The sequence below is a fragment of the Mauremys reevesii genome, linkage group 1 (assembly GCF_016161935.1).
Source record: "Mauremys reevesii isolate NIE-2019 linkage group 1, ASM1616193v1, whole genome shotgun sequence".
NCBI classification, from domain to species: Eukaryota; Metazoa; Chordata; order Testudines; family Geoemydidae; genus Mauremys; species Mauremys reevesii.
Genome location: NC_052623.1, coordinates 355,549,797 through 355,574,293, shown reverse-complemented (window position 1 = coordinate 355,574,293; position 24,497 = coordinate 355,549,797). Strand labels below are relative to the sequence as shown.

The following is a 24,497-nucleotide window of genomic DNA, read 5'->3' as shown; positions in this document are numbered from 1 at the left end:
TGTGGGACTCACCTGTGGAACTCCCTGCTGCAGTGAATTGTTGGGTTGTACCGAGGGCTGGGTAAGCCCATGTCCAAAGCATTCTAGATGTGCTTGTGAAACCAGGGCAATCAGCTAGTAAACGTGCCCTTTTCAGTGGGATTGCTCTTGTATTACCACGAGCGGATCAGTAGCAGCGCCCCGTCTCCGTGGTCTGCCCCACTCCTTGTGAGCCCCTCCGTCCCATCAAAGGTAACGGTGCCAGTCTCTTTGTGCTCTCCTCCTACGACCCCTCTCGGTGCAGCTCTCCAGGGATGGGGCCTCTGCAAATCGCTCTGGGGTGCCGGCCGGAGGGAGGACCGAGGGGGTGGAGAGCAAGGAGGCTGGGTTGAAGGGAAGGAAAATGAAGGACATGTCTCTGGAAATCTTGCTGCCACTGAGATCTCCTGGGCTGGGGCCGCGTGGCCACGAGCCGCCACATTCGGGACCTTTCCGAGGCTGGGCCAAGCCCCGGGGAATAGGCTGTAGGGGACGCTCCTGCCTGGCCCGCTGGGCAGGGGACAGATGAGCCGGGGCTCTGCCATCGCACACGCCTTGAGCGGCCCCTGGCGGTGCTGTGAGCCAAGCCGCGAAAGAAGACGGAAAACCTGTCTGAGTGGGGTGATGTGAGAGAGGGAGAGAGCAGCCACCCCCAGCGTGTGTGTGTGAGAGAGACCGGGCTGGGTGTGTGAGAGAGAGAGACCCCCGCCCCCAGGGTGTGTGTGAGAGAGAGACCGGGCCGGGGGTGTGTGTGAGAGACCCCCAGGGTGTGTGTGAGAGAGAGAGACCAGGCTGGGGGTGTGTGAGAGAGAGACCGGCCACCCCCAGGGTGTGTGTGTGAGAGAGACCCGGCCGGGTGTGTGAGAGAGAGAGACCCCCCGCCAGGGTGTGTGTGTGAGAGAGAGACCGGCCACCCCCAGGGTGTGAGTGTGAGAGAGAGAGACCCGGCCGGGGGTGGTGGTGGTGAGCGAGAGACACCCCCCCAGGGTGTGTGTGTGAGAGGGAGACCGGGCCGGGGGTGTGTGTGAGAGACCCCCAGGGTGTGTGTGAGAGAGAGACCAGCCACCCCAGGGTGTGTGTGTGAGAGAGACCGGGCCGGGGGTGTGTGAGAGAGAGACCCCCAGGGTGTGTGTGTGAGAGAGACCAGGCCGGGGGAGGGGGGTGAGAGAGACCCCCAGGGTGTGTGTGAGAGAGACCCCCAGGGTGTGTGTGAGAGAGAGACCGGGCCGGGGGAGGGGGGTGAGAGAGACCCCCAGGGTGTGTGAGAGAGAGACCCCCAGGGTGTGTGAGAGAGAGACCAGGCCGGGGGAGGGGGGTGAGAGAGACCCCCAGGGTGTGTGTGAGAGAGACCCCCAGGGTGTGTGTGAGAGAGAGACCGGGCCGGGGGAGGGGGGTGAGAGAGACCCCCAGGGTGTGTGTGAGAGAGACCCCCAGGGTGTGTGTGAGAGAGAGACCGGGCCGGGGGAGGGGGGTGAGAGAGACCCCCAGGGTGTGTGTGAGAGAGACCCCCCCCGGGTGTGTCTGCACAGTGCTGCCCGGGGCCCGCTCCCTCGCCCTGGATTGCACCACGCTGTCACTCTTACTCTGGGTCTCTCTGGCCTACAACCCTTTTGCCTTCGCTTTCGCCTGCTTTCTGTGTCCCGTAGGTTCTTCTGTCCCCATGTCCTTTACCTCGGGGCTCTCCTCCGGGGCGTTGGGGTCTGCCCCATTTCTTCCTTCTCCAATCCTTCACTCTCCAGCCATTTGGTTCCCCAGCGTTTCTCCCCTTCCTGGCCACCCCAGCCCCTGCCACCCAGATGGGCCCCATATTTCTAGAGGCACTTGAACCACTGGACAGATTTCCCCTTCTCCGGATACGGGTTAGCTTCACTCCCCTCCACCCCCCCACCACGGCACCGTCCATCTCTGCTAAGAGATGAGCGCCCCGCGGCAGGGGCCAGCAGCCTCCTTTGTCTCCGCCCGGCTCTCATGGGGACCAGGGGCTTTTGTCTGAACTGCTTCCCAAAGGTTTTCCCCTTGCGCTGAATTCAGCAAGAGTCCAGTCCATCCGGGGCAGCCCCCTCAGGTGACCTGCACCCCCACCCTGATCGCAAACCATTGGACGGCCCGTGGGCGGGGTCTCCTTCCCCTCCTCTCTCTCCTGCCGTCTTATAACCGGCACTTCCCCTCCTTTCCTCCCCGGGCCGTGTCCTGGACAGGGGCGGCTCCAGACCCCAGCATGCCAAGCGCGTGCTTGGGGCGGCATGCCTCGGGGGGCGCTCTGACGGTCACAGGGAGGGCGGCAGGAGGCTCCGGTGGACCTCCCGCAGGCGTGTCTGCGGAGGGTCTGCTGGTCCCGCGTGGCTTCGGTGGAGCTGCGGGACCTGCGGAAGGTCCACCAGAGCCGCGGGACCGGCGACCAGCAGAGCGCCTCCCACGGCATGCCACCCTGCTTGGGGCGGCGAAATGTCTAGAGACGCCCCTGGTCCTGGAAACGACCATGTCGTTATACCAGGGTCACCAGCCTCCAGGAACTCCTCCGGGAGTTTAATGGCTGCTTCCAGGTAGGCGCCTCCGCACCCGGGTCCTAGTGACTTTGGGGAGACCCTGCAACAGCTGATCCGTGATCGCCCCAACTCCTGGGTCCTCTGGCCTCAGCCCCACCCAGTGGCCCAATCCGGTAACTTTTGTGCTTGGGACCTTGGTCGCATCCCCTCCAACCACCTTGCTGCTGGAAACGCCTGCCTGGATCGCTCTGCCGCCAGACCCAGCCTGCCCAAACCAGCTGCTGTTAGAGTCTCCTCATCCGCGACCGCGGCTTGTTCGCCGCTCAGTGCCAGAAGAGCGGCTTGAGTTCTCCGGAGAGGCAGGGAGCCGCGCGGAGGGCCCAGCCCCTCTTTTCCCAGCCTGCTTCCGAAGCCGCCCTCTCAAACGTTCACCCCAAAGCTCCGGGGTCATCCGCTTGGCCCATTTTCACAGCCCCATGCTCACCGCCTGGTCATCGTTCCCAGGTGAGGGACCTTCCGGTTTCTCCAAGCGCTGTTGCAGCACCTGCAAGAGCTGGTTGCAGGCTCCCTTGTGGTCCTGCTGGCCGGGCGGAAGAGGACTGTCTCTCCACACGCTGAAACTCCTGGAGGTCTTTCTGTAACTCCCTTTGCTGCTCCACCACCCTCTACGCTGCCCAGGTCACTGTACCGCCTTGTTGGCTCCCTGCTCCGGGCCTTCGCCTTTGCTGGAGATCCCAGCCAAGCCCCCCAAGGTCCCGGCGCGCTCCCCACCCTGGGTATCTCTGTGCAAGCAGCCCTCATGCGCTCTTACGGAAGTTCACCGCCCTGTGGGCTCTGTAATGTCTTATGCAGCTGTGAGTCCCAGCACCATCCAGCTTTTCCCAAGCTTCAGGAGAGATTGCGGGGAGAGGGGTCTCTGCTCTCAGAGACCCTGGGCTTCTTTATTGGTCTTCCTTCCAGCCCCCCTTTCCTGTCTGCCATGTAACCATCTCCTCATGAGCTATCTAACCACCCCGTCCTAATCAATTCTCTCCCAGTTTGGCCCATGCTTCTGAAGTGCAGAGCAGTGAGCCAACCCTCAGCTACCCCTGCAGTGTCACAAGCACTCCCTGCGACACAGCTGGCCTGCTCTAACAGCTACCTAGTGCTGCTGGAAACGGACACCAAGATCAGTGTGTGGGAGGGTGTGAGACAGAGAGATCACGGTGTTTGTGTGTGAGTGAGAGAGAGAGGTTAGTACGGGTGAGTGTGATAGACTCACAGATCAGTGACACACACACACAGATCACTGTGTTTGTGTGTGAGAGAGGCATAGAGAAATCAGTGTGAAGTGTGTCAAGTATCAGAGGGGTAGCCGTGTTAGTCTGGTTCTGTAGAAGCAGCAAAGAATCCTGTGGCACCTTATAGACTAACAGAAGTTTTGCAGCATGAGCTTTCGTGGGTGTCACAGAGATCTGTGGTGGGTGTGACCGAGATCAGCGTGTCACAGAGATCTGTGGTGGGTGTGACCGAGATCAGCGTGTGACAGAGATCTGTGGTGGGTGTGACCGAGATCAGCGTGTCACAGAGATCTGTGGTGGGTGTGACCGAGATCAGCGTGTCACAGAGATCAGTGTGCGAGTGTCAGACACACAGATCAGTGGGTGTGTGGTTTCCATTCCCCGGTGTTACCAGTTTTCCCACTCGCCCTGCCCGGCTCTGGCCCTGCCCGGCTCAAGCTCTCTGTTTCTCCTGCCTCTTTAGCAGATCCTGGGCCTCGCTAAGCCGGTCTTCCCCTGGCTAATTGGGGGCGACGTGATCTTGTCAGCTCCCCTTTCAACGTGAATGTCCTAAATCCCTGTTTTTAATTTTCCTAATAGGGCTAACGCTGAGTCGCACCTTGCTGCTGGCCTGCCCCCTTCCAGCGCTGCCCCTGCTCCGCGCCACCAGCCCCTTCCGGTGACGATGGGTTGGGGGGCAGGCTGGGGCTTTAGGGACTTCCGGCTCCCTTTCCTGGTCCCTGCCCTGTGTGAGCCCCTGCCCCTGGGGCTGTGCCCACCTCCAGAGCATCCCCCCCTTCACACCCTGCTCCGGGCTGGGATTTCTAGCGGCTCTCCAGATGGCAGGAAACGCAGCAGTGCCTGCGTAGGCTACCGGGGCTCACATCCATCCCTTGGTTAGTTTCATCAGCAGGCCTCGCTGCCAGCCATGCAGCCCCCATCGGCTTCGGGGCAAGCAACAAAGGGAAACCCCCCTGGGGCTGGGGTCTTCTTTTGCTCCTTCATGACGGAGGCTGCATGGCCCCCCCCCACCACTTGCATTTCACCCTCGCTACACCAGGAGCAGGAAGTCGTGTCTGCCCGGTGTTGGCGGGAGGGGATCGGCTCTTTAACAAAGAGAGGTTTTCACCTGACTGTTTGTCGGGCGTTTGAGTTAAACCAGTGCTCAAGAGAACAACGTTGTTAAATAGGATGCATGAAAAAAGACCTTTCCGTCCATTCGTCAGGTGTCTCCTCTGTCAGAAACCTGCCAGATCCCCAGTCACCCACAGAGTCTCCCAGGGGCTGGATGCTGCAGTGTGAAAAACCAAGCAGCATGCCCCGAGCAGAAAGAAAAAAAACAAAGGGCACAGCCGAACTGCTCTTTCCTTTGGCAGGGAGCCCTCAGAGTGCACTGGGGCAGAACATGGCTCCCCAGTGCATCAGAAAAGTCAGGCAGCCCGGGTGAAGGGCCAGTGGCTTATTCCGAGTATCGAGCCCCCGATGGCCTGGCTAATCCACCAAGCAGCCTCTTAGGGCCATCCCGGAAGGCAATAGGCAGTGCAGAGATCCCAGGGTATTATCCCACCAGCATCCCCTGCCTGAGCCACACTCACCCTGTCCTGCCGCTGGATCCACGCAGATGATTTCCCGATGCACCGCATGAGGGGTACGGTGCTGACTGCCCCAGTGTGGACTGGGAGAGGGTTTGGGGGCGTCCTGGGGCCCCTGCTGCCTGAGCCACACGGTCTGAGGGTTTGGACAAGGCTCCTCCATAGCTGAACTCTTCGGGCTCTACAAACGTCTGGTCTTTTGTGGGGCACAGTGCCATGCACCCCACACGGTTGGGAATCTCCATGCGCTTGCTGCAGGAGAGCAGGCTGGGACAGTTTAATGATGTTCCCAGAGTCGGTGCTGGCCATGCCCATGCTTTTATGGTGGGTCTTTGAGTGTTCTGGGCATTTCTTAAAGCCCCAGCTCCTGGAGTCCTGTGAAGCCAGGAGCATTGCAGCTCCCACGGAACAGAAAAAGGGAGTTTCTACCTTGGACAATTACCAATGGAAGATTAGAACACATGACCCTGGAAGTCTTGGAAGCCAGAGAAACGGGCCCAGAATAGACGATTTCTAAAATCTCCTGATTTTGAATGCTCGCCGTCGTGGTAACTCTGTGGCGGGCCGGGATGGAGAGGCAGCTATGGGCAGGCCAGGATCCCCACATTCATGCAGCGTCAGCGACGACCATGCTACCAGCATCCCTGTGACTGTGCGGAGCTGGCCGTCGCTGGTTCTGTTCTTCCCCTGCAGGAGGCGCCCTGCTCCCTGACGCCAGTCGCTCTGGTGCTGTATCACAGCCCAGCCTCCGCTCGTGTCCATGAGATGGGATTTTCATTGGGGCTATTGGGTTGTGGATGTGGGCTCGAGGGACAGACGGGCTGACTGGGTAGATGGAGAGACGCTGTGGATGGCCAGACAGACAAATAGTAAAGCTAGATCCGGCCAAGGGATGGGTAGAGAGAAGCTGTAGAGGGAGATTCGGGGCTAGGATGGGCCGATGGAGCAGGCAACACCCTGAACCGGGCCAGGTTTTGGCCCCCTGGCAGCCAGGCAGCCCCGGGAGGCAGCCACCGCGCTGATCGGCCGTTGTGGTTTGCTCCCCTCCCAGGAGATGAACACCAAGGAGAGGTACAACTCCTCCGCCAGGATCCGCATCAACGTGCTGGACGGGGACGACCAGTACCCCCGGTTCCTGCCGTGCAACTTCCTGGGGCACGACGGGGTCAGCGTGTGCGTCAGCCCCGTCTACACGGCAAACGTCACCGAGCGGGAGGTCACGGTAGGCAGCGGGGGACCAGCCCAGGGCGGTGTGGGGCAGGGGATGGAGCCTCCGGTGCTGCTGGGCAGAACCTTGGCTACGGCCCCTGCCACCAGGTTTGCCGAGGCCAGCGGTGCCCCTTGAAAGCGGGACTAGGACGTGCCAGCGTCGGAACAAGGTGGACGCTCCAGGGGGAGTGGAGCCTGCTGGGAGGACAGCCGCCCATGGCTGGGGTGGGATGTCTGTTTCACTCCCAGCCAGTGGCACGGTCTCACCTGCCTTTCCGGGTCTCCTCCAGGTGGGCCCTCTGCACTTCGTCCCCGGCTCGGTCTATGCGGAAGATGGGGACAGGGAGCTGAAGGCTGCCATTACCTACGCCATCCTCGCAGGTACGGGGACCCGGGGGAGCTGTGGGGACACTGGGACGGATGCACTGGCTGGAGCCTGGAGACAGGCTGTCTGGGTGGACAGGACCCCCAAGCTGTTTCTTGGCTAAGATGTAGATTTTCTGCGAAAGGAGCAGCCCATCCGCCTTGTTTACACCTGCTGAGGCGTGAGCTTGCCCTTTGTCTCTGAGGAACTGGTTTGGTCACTCCCCAGATATGGCAGAGGTGTTAGTAACACTACACAGTGGAACCTTATAACGTCACTATTGCCACACACATTTTACCGGGACAATAATGATCAGCAGCTTATGAATTTTCAAATGATACTGCAAAAGATGTACGTTGTGCCAAGCTGTGTGCAAGGGGTGAGTTCAGGGGTACAGTCTGACACACAGTATGTCACAGACATGCACACACGAATGTGAACAGACATGTACACACACAGGCTCAGCCCCCCTTCCCCTCCCCCCCAATTGCTGAGTCCATGGAAGACCCAGTGAAGGCCAAACCCTGCAGAACGGAGCCCAGCTAGATTTTCCTCCCCGCATCCCCGGCCATTCCCTGCCTCCCGCGGCTCCTGCCACAACCCCCAGCTCTCGCTCCCCATCCGCTCCCCCACACCCCCGTACTCTGCTCCAGGGGCTTCCTGGCTGTGCTGGGCCCAGGCCCCACTATCGGGGATGAGAGAGTTGGATAGCAGGGAGGAGGGGCAGGAACATGCCCCAGCCCAACCCAGTCACCCCACTGAAGGAAACCGTCCCACACTAGCGCCCCCACCTGTCCCTGCAGATCCCCGGGAAACAGCCTGTTCCCGGGGCTTTTCTGGCCGGCGGCTGGCCAGTGTCCTAAGGGTTAATGCAGCCCATTTGCCTAGGTCACTGTGGCACATGCCACCTAGGTGATTGGCTACTGTTGAGAGCCCCCTGTAGCACATTAAGGGGCAGCTGTTCCCCTGGGCTTCCTGGCTTCGGTGGGATTGGCTCCACTTGGCCGCATGTGGGGGACTCAGATTCTGGGGTAGCCTGGAAACTCCACCTCTTATTGCAGTGGGACTGTGTGTCATTGGCCCTATAGCGCTAATGGTGAATTGGGATTCTTCTTTAACATAACCAGTAGTGTCCGGAGCTCTTAGGGGCAAGAGGAGCCCAGCGTTCTCCCCACTGTCACTTTGAGCAGACACCCTCGTGGGGTCCCTGGAGCCTGCCTGGCTGTGTCCCCAAGGGATCTCTGGCTCTGGGCAGCACGCCTGGTTCTTCCTCTGTCAGGGCATCGTCCCAGAGCTGGATGCTGAGTTAGTGTCTGTGTCATGCCAGGATCCCAGAGCACAGCAGAAACCTGAGCACTAGCTTCAGCCAGTGGCCAGTGGTGCTGAAAATGCCCCTGAGTCTTGGTAAGCCGGGGAGGCCAAGATGCTGCACTAGAGAGGGATGGATGGACTAGAGGTTCCCAGCATGCACTGCAGCCCACTCTCCACTCCCACATTAAGCTGCCTCGCTGAGGGTGACACCCAGTGGCTCTGGGCAGCATCTGTGTCCTGTGGCTCTAGGTGGCACCCCGTGGCTCTGGCCAGTACCCATGTCCCATGGTTCTGCGTGGCAGCCTGTGGCTCTGGGTGGCACCTGTGGCTCTGGGCAGCACCCATGTCCCATGGTTCTGTGTGGCAGCCTGTGGCTCTAGGTGGCACCCCGTGGCTCTGGGCAGCACCCATGTCCCATGGCTCTGGGTGGCAGCCTGTGGCTCTGGGTGGCACCCATGTCCTGTGGCTCTAGGTGGCACCCCGTGGCTCTGGGCAGCACCCACGTCCCATGATTCTGCGTGGCAGCCTGTGGCTCTGGGTGGCAGCCTGTGGCTCTGGGTGGCACCCACGTCCCATGTTCTGCGTGGCACCTGTGGCTCTAGGTGGCACCTGTGGCTCTGGGTGGCACCCATGTCCTGTGGCTCTGGGTGGCACCCCATGGCTCTAGGAAGCCAGGGTGCCCGGCGCGCAGTGCCCCTCCGGGGGGAAGGCCACAATCCAGAGCCGCCCCCTTCCTTGACCTCGTCTCCTCTCCCCCCTCAGGGACGGACCACGGCAGGTTCCACATCGACAACGTGACGGGCGCCATCACCATGCTGCGGCCCGCGGAGAGCCGGAGCCACACGCCCACCTTCAGCCTCAGCGTCATGGTAGGTCGGGCTGGGGCCGGGCTCCGGGCTCGGGCACCCACGGGGACCTGGGTGGGACAGTCTGGTCCCGAGCCTCAGCCTGGCGCCCCCGCCCCACCTCTCTGCCCTCCCTAGGCCGCGCAGGTGAACGATGCCAACAAGTACGTGGTGACGGAGGTGCGGGTGAGGGTCCTGGCCGCCAACGTGCACCCGCCTCGCTTCAGCCGGCCCCGGTACCAGGCCTTTGTGCGCGAGGAGCCCGGCCTGGCCGCCCTGGTGCTGACGTACAGCGGCCGGGTGCTGACGCTGCAGGCCGCCGACGCCGACTTCCCCGACGTGAGTCACTCCAAGGCAGCCGCATCTACCTGCCCCCCTGCCCTGCCCCGGGCCCCTGCCTCCTGCCCCCCCACCCTGCCCAGGGCCCATGCCCCCTGCCCCTCCCTGCCCAGGGCCCGTGCCCCCTGCACCCCCCCACCCTGCCCAGGGCCCGTGCCCCCTGCACCCCCCACCCTGCCCCGGGCCCCTGCCTCCTTCCCCCCCCACCCAGGGCCCGTGCCCCCTGCCCCTCCCTGCCCAGGGCCCGTGCCCTCTGCCTCCCCGCCCTGCCCAGGGCCCGTGCCCTCTGCCTCCCCGCCCTGCCCAGGGCCCGTGCCCCCTGCACCCCCCCACCCTGCCCAGGGCCCGTGCCTCCTGCCCCCCCCACCCTGCCCAAGGCCCGTGCCTCCTTCCCCCCCCACCCAGGGCCCGTGCCCCCGGCCCCCTCTGCCCTGCCCAGGGCCCGTGACCCCTGCCCCCTCTGCCCTGCCCAGGGCCCGTGCCCTCTGCTCCCCCCCCCGCCAGCCGGGCGGTGATGCCCACTCGTGCACATGCTCTAAGGGAGAACACCCGGCCAGGTGTCCCCCTATGGCTGCCTGTGCCTGACCCTTCGGCCAGGTCCCCGGCTGGCGCCCGTCCGCTCCGTGGCGATCAGTGGCACGGGGCCACATTTCACAGTCAAGGAGCCGACCCAGTCGGGACCCTGAGTGTCCTGCAGGCGGCTGCAGCCTGGTGCTGGCTGGCTGGGCACGGGCAGCACTTAGCGAGCAGCCCTGCCGCCGGGCATCGTGCGGTGCCGGGGGGCAGCAGAGCCAGTGCGTCTCCGCCCAGCGTGGGGCTGGGGAACTCCCTGCCCTCCGGGCAATTGGCCTCCTGCTAAACCCGGGGGTCCACGGGGCTGGGGGCTGTTCCATGGGTGGGGAGGGGGCAGACTTGGTCCCCGCGAGGGAAGGAATGGGGAGAGGTGAGACTGGCCCCATGGTTCCCGCCGGGGGACGAGGAGCAGGGTCTGTCTCACAGTCCCGTCCCCCCTCACGAATCTGTGCCTGCTCGGCCGCCCCACCCCCGTGAGATTCCGGCGCTGGGGCCTGCCCCTGCAGGGTTCCCAGGGATGCCCCTCGCCCAGCCCTGGGGGCCGCCCATCCTCCCTCCCTCCGCATTCACCCTGCCATCCCGTGTGCTGCTCCAGGGCTTCAACCCAAAGGTCTGGTACAGCCTGACGCCCCAGTCCAACCACACCCAGCTCTTCCAGATCACACCGAGCGGGCTCCTCGTGGCCCGAGCCGACCGGCTCCGTGCCCTCCAGCAGTACTTCCTGCAGGTAAGAGCTGCGCCCGCCCTTCCCGGGCACCCCGGGAGCCAACAGACCGTCCCAGACGTCTGTGCTTGGGGAGGGGCCCCGTCCTGCCAGCAGATCCCCCACTGCCCCGGCAGCAGGGAGCCCTGGGCGCGGGGCCTGGGGACTTCGCTGCCTTCTCTGGACGCTGACTGGCTCCGGCCAAGGCTGCATTCGCGGGGCTCCTCGTGGATTCCTCGGGGGCCTGCAGGTCCCACTGGCTCCTTGCTCTGCCTGGGCAATGCGAGGCTGTGCTGAGGTCCTGAGCTGCTTGTGAGATCGCTGTCCTTGCGGCGGCGAGTGGGCGTGACGTCACAAGCGGTAACTGCAGGCAGAGATCTCCAGAGCGAAACCAGGTCCTGGGAGCCCTGCCTGAGCACGGGCTGCAGAATGCGTCCCAGGGACCGTTCTCACGTGACGCTCCCCAAGCCCCGTGCCAGCGCGCGGCTTTGTTACGGACTCAGAGAATGGTGGGTTGGAAGGGACCCCCTGCGCTGAGACAGGATCGAGTCAGCCTAGACCAGCCCTGACAGGTGTTTGTCCAACCTCTTCGTGAAATCCTCAAGTGATGGGGGTTCCACAACCTCCCTTAGAAGCCGATTCCCTACCCTTCCAGTAAGGAACGGTTTCCTAATATCGAACCTAAATCTCCCTTGCTGCAGATTAAGCCCATTACTGCTTGTTTTACCTTTAGCGGACATGGAGAACACCTGATCCCCATCCTCTTTATAATGCTCCAACTCCTGGGGGAATTCTGCACCGAAAAGTTTAAAACTCTGCGCCGAAAAGTTTAAAATTCTGCAAAATTCTGCATATTTTATTTGTCAAAATACTACAATATAATCACGCCAGTTTCAATTATTTTGGAAATTTGGTAATTTATTTCAAAATACCTGTCGGCAAGTATGTCTGTAACGATACAGACAACTAAAAAGATTCAGGGAATGTTTTTTTGACAAAGAGATTCCTTACGGGGCATACAGAACTCGGAGGAATTCCCTTAATCTACAATACAGAACCATATTTTCCCCCGCCCTCAGAAGCAGTGCAAAGCCTTGGGGGAATCAGGGGTAATGGAGGAGCTGAGGGAGAGGGAAATAATTGCTGGGAACCTGGAGGTGAAGCTGAAGGATTGTTGGCTGGGGGAGGGGAGAAGTATGGAACTATTTGCGGGGGGAGAGCAGAGGGATTGTTAGGGAGTTGGGAAGCCTCCCCCATGCAGACCCTGGTTGACCCCAGCCTCTCACATTCAGTCAGGCACCTCTGCCTCTGTCCCCATGTGTCCATGCACCCGCAGTCAGCCACAGGGCTGCCCGAGGATTCAGGGGCCCTGGGGCAAAGCAATTTCGGGGGCCCCTTCTACAAAAAAAAGTTGCAATATTATAGAATACTATATTCTCACGGGGGCCCCTGCAGGGCCCGGGGCAAATCACCCCACTTCCCCCCGCAGGCAGCCCTGCTCAGCCACCCCCTGTTCCTATGTGGCCCTGCACCCCCACCCAGCCACCCCCTGTTCCCATGTGGCCCTGCACCCCCACTCCCATTCAGCCCCTGGCTCAATGCTGTTACCCCATTAGCTCTGTGCCCCTGCCCCATTCTGTCCCCCACTAGTCCTTCTGCACCCCAATCTGTGTGATCCCTCCGCAGCCCTGTGTGCCCCGTGCTGTCGGTCCCTCCTCCAGATCCTGTGCCTCTTCTCCTGGCCCCATGGGGAAGGCAGCCTCCCCCTCTCTCTGGCTGGCTGCTCCAGCCCTGAGCCAGGTGCCCGCTTCTGGTGCCACAGCGCCCCCTGGCGGATGAAAGGTAGAACTAAAGTGCCTCTCTGGCAGAATCTGTTTTCTGGACAGGGCACTTAGCTAGATCTCACCAACGCAGAGTAAAGAGAGACAATTACAGCCCGTGTCTTACATACAATACTCCTGTAACACCCCCAAAATGAATTAGCCTGTTTTTGCAACTGAGTCACATGTCTGGCTCATATTCAATGTGTGAGCCACTGTCACCCCCTGCTCCTTTTCAGCAGCACTAACCCACAGCCAGTTATTCCCGTTTGTAGTGGTGCTTTGGTCTTGTCTTTATTGAATTTCATCTTGTTGAATTCAGACCAGTTCTGCAATTTGTCAAGCTCATTCTGAGTTCTAACCCTGTCCTCCAAAGTGCTCGCAACCCCTCCCAGCTGGGTGTCATCTGCAAATTTTATAAGCAAACTCTCCACTCCATTATCCAAGTCATTAATGAAAATATTGGACCCAGGACAGCCCCCTGAAGAATCCCACTAGTTACATCTGCCCATTCTGGGCGAACCATTGATAGCTGCTCTCTGAGTACAACTTTTCAACCAGTTGTGTGCCCACCTTATAGTAATTGCATCTAGACCACGTTTCCCTGCAAAGGACAGTGTCAAAAGCCATACTCCAATCAAGATACATCATGTCTACTCCTCCCCCCACGTCCACACAGGGAGAAGTGGTAGATATGATCAATTGTCCTTGTTTTATAGATGGGAAACTGAGGCACAAACTGCCTAGGGTTATACAGTGAGTCAGTAGCAGAGGTGAGAACAGAACCCAGGAGTCCTGACTCTCTCCCCCAACCTGCTCTAACCCCCACCGATCCTACTCCCTTCTCAGAGATGGGAACAAACAAGGAGTCCTGGCTCCCAGCCCCCTGCTCTAACCACTAGACCCTGCTGCCTCCTTTGTTGTATAAACCCAAGATACGATTACCTGGAACAGAGGTGTTAAGTCTGCACGGAGCCCTGTGGAGGCCTCGCCCCCTGGGCATGCGGCTGTGAGGGCCTGTTCCCAGGTGCCTGGCTCACTGGGGCGCTCTCTCAGCACTGGGGATACTGAGTGTTGCTTCCCGGCCTAGGTCATCGCGCGAGATGAGGAATCAGGGGAGACCACCAACACGACGGTCAATGTGGAGGTGCTGCGGCCGGGCCAGGCAGGTACGGAGCCGGCGGGATGCCCCGTGGGCCGGGTCTGTCTCCAGGGATGTGGCCAGCTGAGGCCAGGCAGCCGAAGCTCTGGGGGTGCAGTCTGGTCCCCAGGCGGCGGGGAGAAGAGGCCAGGGCCTCCCCAAACAGCTGGCCTGCCACCTTTGGGGACACCATCCCGAGGCCCTGCTCCCACTCGTCCTATTCCCCCCGAGGCCTCGCCCTCCCTCTGCCTCTCCCCGTCCCTGCTCTGCTCGCATGGGGGCCTCGTGGGAGAGGGTGGGGCCTGGGGGAGGGGGCAAAGAGGCGCTAGCAGCGGGTGGGAGGAGCCTTGGGGGCTGGGGGTGGAGCTTTGGGGAGAGGAGTCTGAGCGGGGGGCGGGCCTTGGGGCAGGGCCATGGTCCAGATGCACCCAGCCTCCCCAAATGGAGGAGTCACACACCTCCCATGGCCTGGTCCATGGGGACCTGAGTGGCCCCATCAGCACTGACCCATGCGTCCCCAGAGGAGATCACTGGGGAGTTTCCCCTCTCCCCCGAGGGCAGCTCTTCCAGCCCCGCTGCCAGGAAACCAAGGGGACGGTCGCCGCAGCGGGGGGGCGGGGGCCCAGAGCCCTCCCCCATCCCGGCCGGGAGGTCGGCTGCAAGACACGAGAGCCAGGGCGCGGGCGAGCAGGGTCCCAGCTGTGACGGCTGCTGCGGGAGCCCCTCTCGGAACGGGTCCCTGCCCTTCCCCCCGCAGCCCCCGTGGACCCTTCCGAAGCCGGGCAGAGCCAGGGCCCGCTGGACGTGGGGATCCTCGCTGGCAGCCTGGGGGCGCTGCTGCTGCTCACCGCCGCCATCCTCCTCCTCCTCATGCACGCCATGAAGAAGAGGCAGCGCCATCAGCAGGCCCTGGAGAGGGCCTCCCTGGCCATCGAGAAGCACCCCAACGTGGTAAGGACCCCCGGAGCGTGCATACCCCCTGCTCCCACCTCTGCTGGCTTTGCAGGCACTGGGGGGGCGCTGGGCTGCCAGGGGCCCTGGCCCAGCCCCCTGGGCGCTCTCACCAGGGCAGGGGGCAAGTTCAGCTGCCTCGGACTCCTCCCCGGAAGCCCAGGCCGGCCTGTGCCCGGGCTCACCCTGGCTGCCTGGCCCGCGTGGGACCTGCAGAGTCCTAGGGCTGTTCCCCGGTGCGGCTGAGGGTGACTTTCAGAAGCCTGCCCCGTGGAGAGTGTTCTGTGGGGAGAAATTCCCCCTGGGCGTGGGGGGGGGCAGTGCCAGGGCAGGGCACCGGCTGACGTATGGAGGGGCCCCATTGGTGGGACTGGAGACAGCCCAGCCGTTCCCATGAGGGAGACCGTGGGGGGGCTTTCAGGGGTGGCCCCTGTCTACTGAAGCTCCTTGGCTGTCCAGGGCACACGTCCGCCAGCCAGATGTCCGGCACAACCCATACTTTGTTGCTTACATCAGGGCCCCCCGGATCCTGGGGGATCCTGCCCCGGCAGGCTGGGGTGTGTAGGAGGGCTGGTCGATCCAGCAGAGGATGGTCCGTGAGAGCTGGAGAAGCCCTGGCCGGCAGGATGGGTGGGGTCCACCGCTGTTGTTTCCCCACCCAGGTCTCCTCCTGAGGCCAGGCTAGGAGGGTGCAGGGGTGGGCCTGGTGCTTTCCCAACACCTCCTCCCCCAGGCTGGGCAGCAGGAGACCCCGGTCCTGGCAGGAGAAAAGGATGTGCCCTGCCCCTAGCCGGGTCCCTGTCTCCTACCCCCGGCGGCTGGGAGTTGGGAGCCGGCTGGAGGAATGCCAGGGAGAGCGGGTACCCCGTCTCGGGGGCGTCACGCCCGTGGCCAGTGACAGCCTGATGTGCCAGGTGGGCACCGAGCCCAGTGCTGCGTCTCGCCCTCTGCCTGCCCTCGAGGGCACTGGGGGTGATTAGCTGGAGAGCGCACGCTGCGCGATGCTCCGGGCAGGGGTCTAACAGAGCCCCGGTCTCTGCTAACTCCTCGCTGCAGGAGTCCAGTGCCTGGCGCCCAGGGCCAGGCAGGGGCAGCAGAGGGAAGTAGGTGCTGGGTGTCCGGCCCTTGTTCCGGCTCTGTGTTGGACAGACATGTCCCGGGACCCCAGTACCGCTGGGCAGAGGGCAGCGTGAGGACGGGGCTGGGGCTGGGGGCACTCAGAGCTTCTCTACTTGAACACTTCGGGGACGTCGCTACCGCATTGTAAACCCAGGGCGGGGGGAACCGGGCTTGTGAACTCCCTGTGTCCAAGCCCGCGCTTGAGTTTCCACACTGCAGCGTGAACCTGGGGTAACGGCGGCTGCACCCGGGGCTCAGAGCCGCGCCCAGGCGCCCGCGCTGCAGCGTGAACCTGGGGTAACGGCGGCTGCACCCGGGGCTCAGAGTTGCGCCCACGCGTCCACACTGCAGCATGAACCTGGGGTAACTGCGGCTGTACCCGGGGCTCAGAGCTGTGCCAACGCGCCCGCGCTGCAGCGTGAACCTGGGGTAACGGCGGCTGCACCCGGGGCTCAGAGCCGCGCACACACGCCCGCGCTGCAGCGTGAACCTGGGGTAACGGCTCCGCACCCGGGGCTCAGAGCCGCGCCCAGGCGCCCGCGCTGCAGCGTGAACCTGGGGTAACGGCGGCTGCACCCCGGGCTCAGAGTTGCGCCCACGCGCCCGCGCTGCAGCGTGAACCTGGGGTGACAGCGGCTGCACCCAGAGCTCAGAGCTGCGCCAATGCGTCCGTGCTGCAGCGTGAACCTGGGGTGATAGCGGCTGCACCCAGGGCTCAGAGCCGCACCCATACCCCCGCGCTGCAGCATGAACCTGGGGTAACAGCGGCTGCACCCAGGGCTCAGAGCCGCGCCCACACGCCCGCGCTGCAGCATGAGCCTGGGGTAACAGCGGCTGCACCCGGGGCTCAGAGCCGCACCCACGCGCCCGCGCTGCAGTGTGAACCTGGGGTAACAGCAGCTGGACCCGGACAGTAGCGTAGCTAGCAGGGTGCAGGGGAAGCAGCCACTTCCCCTCAACACATTTTTCAAAAGCGGCACCTGCCGGGCTGGCGCTGGGGGCAGCACGGCCAGAGGAGCCATGGAGGGGGACAGCAGGTGCGGCCAGAGGAGCGAGGGGGCCGGCTCCTCGGCCATCGCGCCCCACGCTCAGCGCAGCCCCAACATCGCCGCAGCCATCATTAGCAGGCCCCGGCCGCGCCGCAGGATCACACACAGTGCCCCGGCTGTGCACGCTGTCCTCCCTGCAGAGCCTCCTGCCCCCAGGCACATGTGGCGTGTCCTGCCGCCAGCGGGGAGCCCCACGTCTCTCCCGCTCAGCTGCGCTCCAGGAGGGAGGCTGGCTCATCTGATTAAAAGAGCTTTAAACTAGACATTGGGGGGAGACGGTTGGGAGAGGTCCAGGTACTCTCCACGCCAAATTTCTACGTTGAGAGTGAGAACAACAGGATAACAACAGATATAGCCAGAGGGGGACGGTTAGGTATAAGGAAGATGGCGGGGACGGATACTAGACCGACAGGTCATACTGGTAGTACTGTGTCCCTACCAAGTTGGGTGAAAAGGGTGAGAGGAGCCAAACAGCAAAAATTAGGATGTTTGTTCACCAATGCGAGAAGCTTAGGTAACAAAATGGAGGAACTGGAGCTCCTGGTCCGAGAATTGAAACCGGTGTGACAGAGCGATTCTGGCGGGACCCAACTGAGAGTGCCAAATCAGGACCAATTGCTTAAACAGGGCAGTCACAGCCCTAGGCTGGGGTTTTTCCACCTCTAGGGCAAACCAAACCAGCCAGACAAAAAGGACTTTGGTCTCACCCCACTGGCTAACCACAAGTCACACAAGCAATTTCCTTAGACACTCCAGTCTCCCAGTATCACCACCAGTGCACTCGTCCTGGGGATGAATGGTTATGAAAACCAACACCCCAATAAAAGAAAAGGTTCCCTCGATCCCAAAGGACCAAGCCCCAGACCCAGGTCAATATACACATCAGATCTTACCCACAAATCACGCTGTTGCCAATCCTTTAGAATCTAAAATCTAAAGGTTTATTTACAAAGGGAAAAAGGTAGAGAAGAGAGGTAGAATTGGTTAAATGGAATCAATTACATACAGTAATGGCAAAGTTCTTAGTTCAGGCTTGCAGCAGTGATGGCATAAACTGCAGGTTCAATTTAAGTCTCTGGAAAACATCCCCCACTGGGATGGGTCCTTCAGTCCTTTGTGCAGAGCTTCAGTTTGTAGCAAAGTCCCTCCAGAGGTCAGAAGCAGGATTGAAGACAAGATGGAGATGAGGCATTGGCCTTATATAGACTTTTCCAGGTGTAAGAATCCCTTTGTCTTCACTGTGGAAAATCACAGCAACATGGAGCCTGGAGTCACATGGGCCAGTTCCTGCATACTTTGCTGAGTCACAAGGCGTGTCTGCCTTCTCTCCATGGGTCCATTGTGTCCTTAATGGTCCTTAATGGGCCATCAAACAGGCTAGGCAGAGCTAACACCAGCTTGTCTGGGAGGCTTCCCCCAGAAGCACAGCACAAACTTGAAATACTGACAGCATCGAGCCAACATTCATAACTTCAACTAAAAATGATACAGACATACAGACAGCATAATTATAACCAGCAACCCGGAACCTGATCTTAGACACCTTACATGACCCCCTTTACTTAGGATTTGGTGCCACTACAGGACCTTGGTTGCAACCCATGTTCTATATGGTCCCCATATATATCAATAACGTCACACCCCCAACGCAAAATTGATGCAGGAAGGGATGACAAAACATCGCTGACTGCATCCCAAGAGCCCCCTTTCCTTGGGTCTGTCTCACTACAGCTAGTGTTGGGCTAGAGGCCGCACCAGTGTATAACCGAAATGGTTTATCAAAGTCATGTTCAATCACATGAATGGATCTCTTTACAAACTTAAGGTATAACTTGGTTAGCTTTTGCAGCATGGTTCCTGTATGTTTCATGTGATCTTGCCAAGAGCTAAAGAAAACAGCTACTTTATCCATACCAGCTTTGGCCAATGTTTGGAACCCAATTAACATTACACCAATGTAGATATTGATGTTGTTCATAGAACAGGAATCTTGGCATTTAGCCATGAAAGCAATATGGTAGTGTGCCTCAGTTTCCCCTCTCATACAGCACATCAGGTCTGGAATGTATTTTCCCCTGTGAAAAGTTCCAACACTGTTTACAGGCATTAACTGTGAAACATCAGTATAGCAAGGCCCTTTAACATAAAGTGTGTTTTCATGTATTTCTTTCAACATGTTTAAGGGATTTTCCAAAAGATTAGGCACATTGTACATTGTTACAGTCCTTGGCAATAGCAACACATTAGTTACAAAAATTAGCATCAGCAATAACAACAAATTCATTGCAAGTGTCCATTTACAATCATATTTGTCATGCCATACCCTTGGCTCAATACCATTGGAGATTGGGCATTTTAGGGTTAACCTGTGGCTTCCCTTTGCAAAATTCAGTCTTCTCTTTCCTTCTTGTCCTGCAGGATTAAACCCTGATTTCTCTTGCTTAACAGAGATCACCGGCTGATGGGGTGGGCCCTCTGTGCTAACAGCTATTAGCAAGTCTTTCTTCTCCCTGCCAGCCAAGTAATTCGCATCAACACAGACACTAGCTTTTAACTTCTTAGCTGCTATGGATTCCACGGCTGGACTTTGTCTTACAGAGATACCACACAAATCCAAAGAGTCTGAGGGTGAGAGCTGGCTTGCTCTCCCCTGCCTCCTCAAGCATTCAGCCATAAAACTGTTCTGCTTTGAAAAACCTGTAACTGAATCTGTCCTCAGACCCTGAAGCACAGACTGCTCACTTACCGATTCAGCATGGAGACATTCCTGTCCCAACAGCATTGTCTCCCCAACAAGCTGGCCACACACAGCCAGGTGGTTATAGGGCTGCTCAACTTCCTTAACAGCTTCTACTCCACCTGAGACCTTTTCAAAGCTGCCCACACTGGATCTCTCAAAAGGAAAGTCAGTGGATCCATTCACAACAGAAAATTTCTGGCTGTTAGGAACTGAAACTTTCTTGATTAAATCACTTTTACACCCTTCAGTTGCAGTAAACTGCTTGCACAGGCTACCATGAGGATTCCTTTCCCTAGGAGCTTCTCTAAGCAGCAATTCACCCCTCTCAGAAATTCTTCCCTTCCCTTCTTCACCTAGGGCTTGCTCTAAAGGAACACTTCCCTGAGCAACCACAGATGCTACAGACTTTCTAGATAACAGGTCAGAAGTAGTCTCCTTCCCTTGGCCATGAACAAGTTCAGGAATCTTTTCCTTCTTGCTACAAGTTGTCAAACTGTCAGTCGGTAACACAATTAAATCATCTTTATGCTCTCCTTGTGCCCTGGCTGGGGTATCACCCTGATCAGACAGAGTTGCTGCACCCTTTTCCAACCACACATTAGCAACTGGCAAACTACAAGCACCAGAATTGTCTGTTCTCTGGGATTTTGCTATGACACTAACTGGATGCAACCTAGTCACAGTGCCATTCTCCCCAGCAGACCCAAACTCAGGACCATTCCCTTCCTGGGCTTTAGCTGTATTTACAACCAACTTTGAGACAACTGAATCACCCTTAACCATTACAGGCTGACAGGCACCTTCTGTCTGCTCCACAGACACAGAAGAGCCAGAGACACATTCTCCTTCACCAGACACACAGCTTGGGATCTCATTTCCCTTGTCCCAGCACACAGGGCTGTTCACAGACAACTGCTTGGAGACTGAGGTAGCCCCCTTCATAGGCAAGTCAATACCCCTGACAGAGACAGGCACATTCCCCTCACTGTCACATTTCTCCACACAGGAAACAGGTAAGGGATATGGAAACTTATCTTCCACTATCCCTCCCTTCCCAAACTGCTGATTAGACAAAGCCATCAGCTCACAAGGCTGCCTAGGCTCCTGCAAACTTTCCCTACCAGGCACATTGCCTCTCCCAACAGATAAGCTGCTGCTCTTTTCACTACACTGAGCTACTTTTAGCAAATCACAGTTACCCATTTCAGGTTTACTTCTACAAGCTGCACTAGCCACCAATCCATTACCCATTACAAATTTACCCTCTCCTTCCTCAGTTAGGGATTTAACCTGACCATCTACTTTAATCTGCTCCTGAGAAACATTTTCCTCACCAATGAGATCTTTCTGCTCTTGATTTAACTCCAGATTCACTTCTGAGACATTAGACAGACATTCAGAAACTTCATTCCCAGACAAACTGCTTTCTTGCACAGACAAACAGATATTTCTCCCCAGGTTAGAACTCCCATCTCCCCAGCCATAGCAAAACTGGTTAAACATAGAAAACTGCCCAGAGTAACCCCATATATCAACACAGTTATAAACTGGATTTCCAAGAGGATACAGTTTCTGCCGTTCTTCCCTTGCTTTTTTGACTTGGAGCTGGAGTCTAGCAGTTTCTTGTTGCATTTTGTGAGTCTCCTGCTGCACCTTGCGAGTCTCCTGCTGCACCTTGCGAGTCTCCTCCTCAGCAGCCAGCACCTCCAGACGTCCCTTACGAGCTTTTTCTTCTCTCTTAGCAGCCTCTCTCTTTCTCTCAGCAGCCTCTCTCTTTCTCTCAGCCGCCTCTTTCTCCAGCTGGGCCAAGACTTGCTTCTCTTCCATTCGAATTTCTGCCAGTTCTTGCTCATAATCAAACTGCAGGCTGTCTCTCAAGGCTTGCAGCTTCCTTGCTTTTTGTCTCATGGTCACTGATCTTTAACCAACCAAACTCTCAATCCCACATTTAAATTTTGGATAGCGTGGGGTTCTGACCCAAAGCTTAATTGACCTGGTTCTGTGGATCCTGCCGACTACGCCACTGTGACGGAGCGGTTCTGGCGGGACCCAACTGAGAGTGCCAAATCAGGACCAATTGCTTAAACAGGGCAGTCACAGCCCTAGGCTGGGGTTTTTCCACCTCTAGGGCAAACCAAACCAGCCAGACAAAAAGGACTTTGGTCTCACCCCACTGGCTAACCACAAGTCACACAAGCAATTTCCTTAGACACTCCAGTCTCCCAGTATCACCACCAGTGCACTCGTCCTGGGGATGAATGGTTATGAAAACCAACACCCCAATAAAAGAAAAGGTTCCCTCGATCCCAAAGGACCAAGCCCCAGACCCAGGTCAATATACACATCAGATCTTACCCACAAATCACGCTGTTGCCAATCCTTTAGAATCTAAAATCTAAAGGTTTATTTACAAAGGGAAAAAGGTAGAGAAGAGAGGTAGAATTGGTTAAATGGAATCAATTACATACAGTAATGGCAAAGTTCTTAGTTCAGGCTTGCAGCAGTGATGGCATAAACTGCAGGTTCAATTTAAGTCTCTGGAAAACATCCCCCACTGGGATGGGTCCTTCAGTCCTTTGTGCAGAGCTTCAGTTTGTAGCAAAGTCCCTCCAGAGGTCAGAAGCAGGATTGAAGACAAGATGGAGATGAGGCATTGGCCTTATATAGACTTTTCCAGGTGTAAGAATCCCTTTGTCTTCACTGTGGAAAATCACAGCAACATGGAGCCTGGAGTCACATGGGCCAGTTCCTGCATACTTTGCTGAGTCACAAGGCGTGTCTGCCTTCTCTCCATGGGTCCATTGTGTCCTTAATGGTCCTTAATGGGCCATCAAACAGGCTAGGCAGAGCTAACACCAGCTTGTCTGGGAGGCTTCCCCCAGAAGCACAGCACAAACTTGAAATACTGACAGCATCGAGCCAACATTCATAACTTCAACTAAAAATGATACAGACATACAGACAGCATAATTATAACCAGCAACCCGGAACCTGATCTTAGACACCTTACATGACCCCCTTTACTTAGGATTTGGTGCCACTACAGGACCTTGGTTGCAACCCATGTTCTATATGGTCCCCATATATATCAATAACGTCACAACCGGATATTGTAGGAATAACCGAAACATGGTGGAACGGTAGCCATGACTGGAGTACAGGTATGGAAGGGTATGTGCTGTTTAGGAAAGACCGATACAAAGGTAAAGGTGGGGGAGTAGCATTGTATGTCAATAATGAGGTGAAAAGTAACGAAATAACTAGCAATGCAATGGATAATACAGAGTCTGTTTGGGCAATGGTCACATTGGGGAAGAAAACTACTAGAGCGTCCCCTGGGATAGTGATTGGAGTGTGCTATAGACCGCCGGGATCTAGCCTGGATATGGATAGAGAGCTCTTTAATGTTTTTAAGGATGTAAATACTAATAGGAACTGTATGATCATGGGAGATTTTAACTTCCCGGATATAGATTGGGAAACAAATGCTAGTAATAATAATAGGGCTCAGCTTTTCCTAGACGTGATAGCTAATGAATTCCTTCATCAAGTAGTTGCTGAACCGACGAGGGGGGATGCCATTTTAGATCTGATTTTGGTAAGTAACGAGGACCTTGTTGAGGAAATAGTTGTAGGAGACAACCTTGGCTCGAGCGATCATGAGCTAATTCGTTTCAAAATAAATGGAAGGATAAACAAAATTGCATCTGAGACTAAGGTTTACGATTTCAAAAGGGCTAACTTTACTAAATTGAGGCAACTAGTTAGGGAAGTGGATTGGACTAACATATTTAGGGATTTAAAGGCGGATGACGCCTGGGGTTATTTCAGGTTGAAGTTGCAGGAGCTGTCAGAGGCCTGTATCCCGAGAAAGGGAAAACGGTTCGTAGGTAGCAGTTTTAGACCGAGCTGGATGAGGAAGTGTCTCAGAGGGGTGATTAAGAAAAAACAGAAAGCGTACAAGGAGTGGAAAATGGGAGGGATCAGCAAAGAAACCTACCTTATTGAGGTCAGAGGGTGTAGGGAAGCAGTGAGAAAGGCAAAGAGCCGGGTGGAGATGAAGGGGATTAAAACCAATAGCAAAAGGTTTTTCGACCATATAAATAGGAAGAAAACCAAGAAGGAAGAAGTGGGACCGCTTAAAACTTTAAACGGAGTGGAGATTAGGGATAATCTTGGCATGGCACAATATCTGAACGAATATTTTGCCTCGGTCTTTAATGAGGCTAATGAAGGGCTAAGGAAAAGTGATAGAGGGACTGATGGGAATGAAGATATGGGGGTAGACATTACAGTATCTGAGGTGGAAGCCAAACTTGAACAGCTTAACGGAAGTAAATCGGGGGGCCCGGATAATCTTCATCCTAGAATATTAAGGGAATTGGCGAGTGAAATTGCAAGCCCGTTAGCGATGATTTTTAATAAATCTCTAAACTCGGGGGTTGTACCGTTTGACTGGAGATTAGCTAATATAGTTCCTATATTCAAAAAGGGGAAAAAAAGTGATCCGGGTAACTACAGGCCTGTTAGTTTAACATCTGTAGTATGCAAAGTCATGGAAAAAATTTTAAAGGAGAGAGTGGTTACGGACCTTGAGGCCGATGGCAGCTGGGACAAATTACAGCATGGTTTTACGAAAGGTAGATCGTGCCAAACCAACCTGATCTCCTTCTTTGAGAAAGTAACAGATTTTTTAGACAAGGGAAATGCGGTGGATCTAATATATCTTGATTTCAGTAAGGCGTTTGATACGGTACCGCATGAGGAATTACTGGTTAAATTGGAAAAGATGGGGATCGAAATGAAAATCCAGAGGTGGATAAGGAGCTGGTTAAAGGGGAGACTGCAGAGGGTCGTATTGAAGGGTGATCTGTCGGGTTGGAGGGGGGTTACCAGTGGAGTTCCTCAAGGTTCGGTTTTGGGTCCGATTTTATTCAATCTATTTATCACTGACCTCGGAACCAAAAGTAGGAGTGGG

General features: G+C 57.4%; 1 protein-coding gene across 1 annotated transcript in view; it reads left to right on the top strand.

Moving 5' to 3' along the window:
- Positions 1-24,497, top strand: part of LOC120380356 (cadherin-related family member 5-like) — a 41,927-nt gene that overhangs the window by 5,327 nt on the left and 12,103 nt on the right. Inside the window, exons 7-13 of the mRNA XM_039498054.1 lie at positions 6,407-6,577; positions 6,855-6,945; positions 9,002-9,108; positions 9,223-9,423; positions 10,592-10,723; positions 13,610-13,688; positions 14,418-14,611. Of these exons, the coding sequence (XP_039353988.1) occupies positions 6,407-6,577; positions 6,855-6,945; positions 9,002-9,108; positions 9,223-9,423; positions 10,592-10,723; positions 13,610-13,688; positions 14,418-14,611 (975 nt within the window). The remainder of the gene's footprint in view (positions 1-6,406; positions 6,578-6,854; positions 6,946-9,001; positions 9,109-9,222; positions 9,424-10,591; positions 10,724-13,609; positions 13,689-14,417; positions 14,612-24,497) is intronic.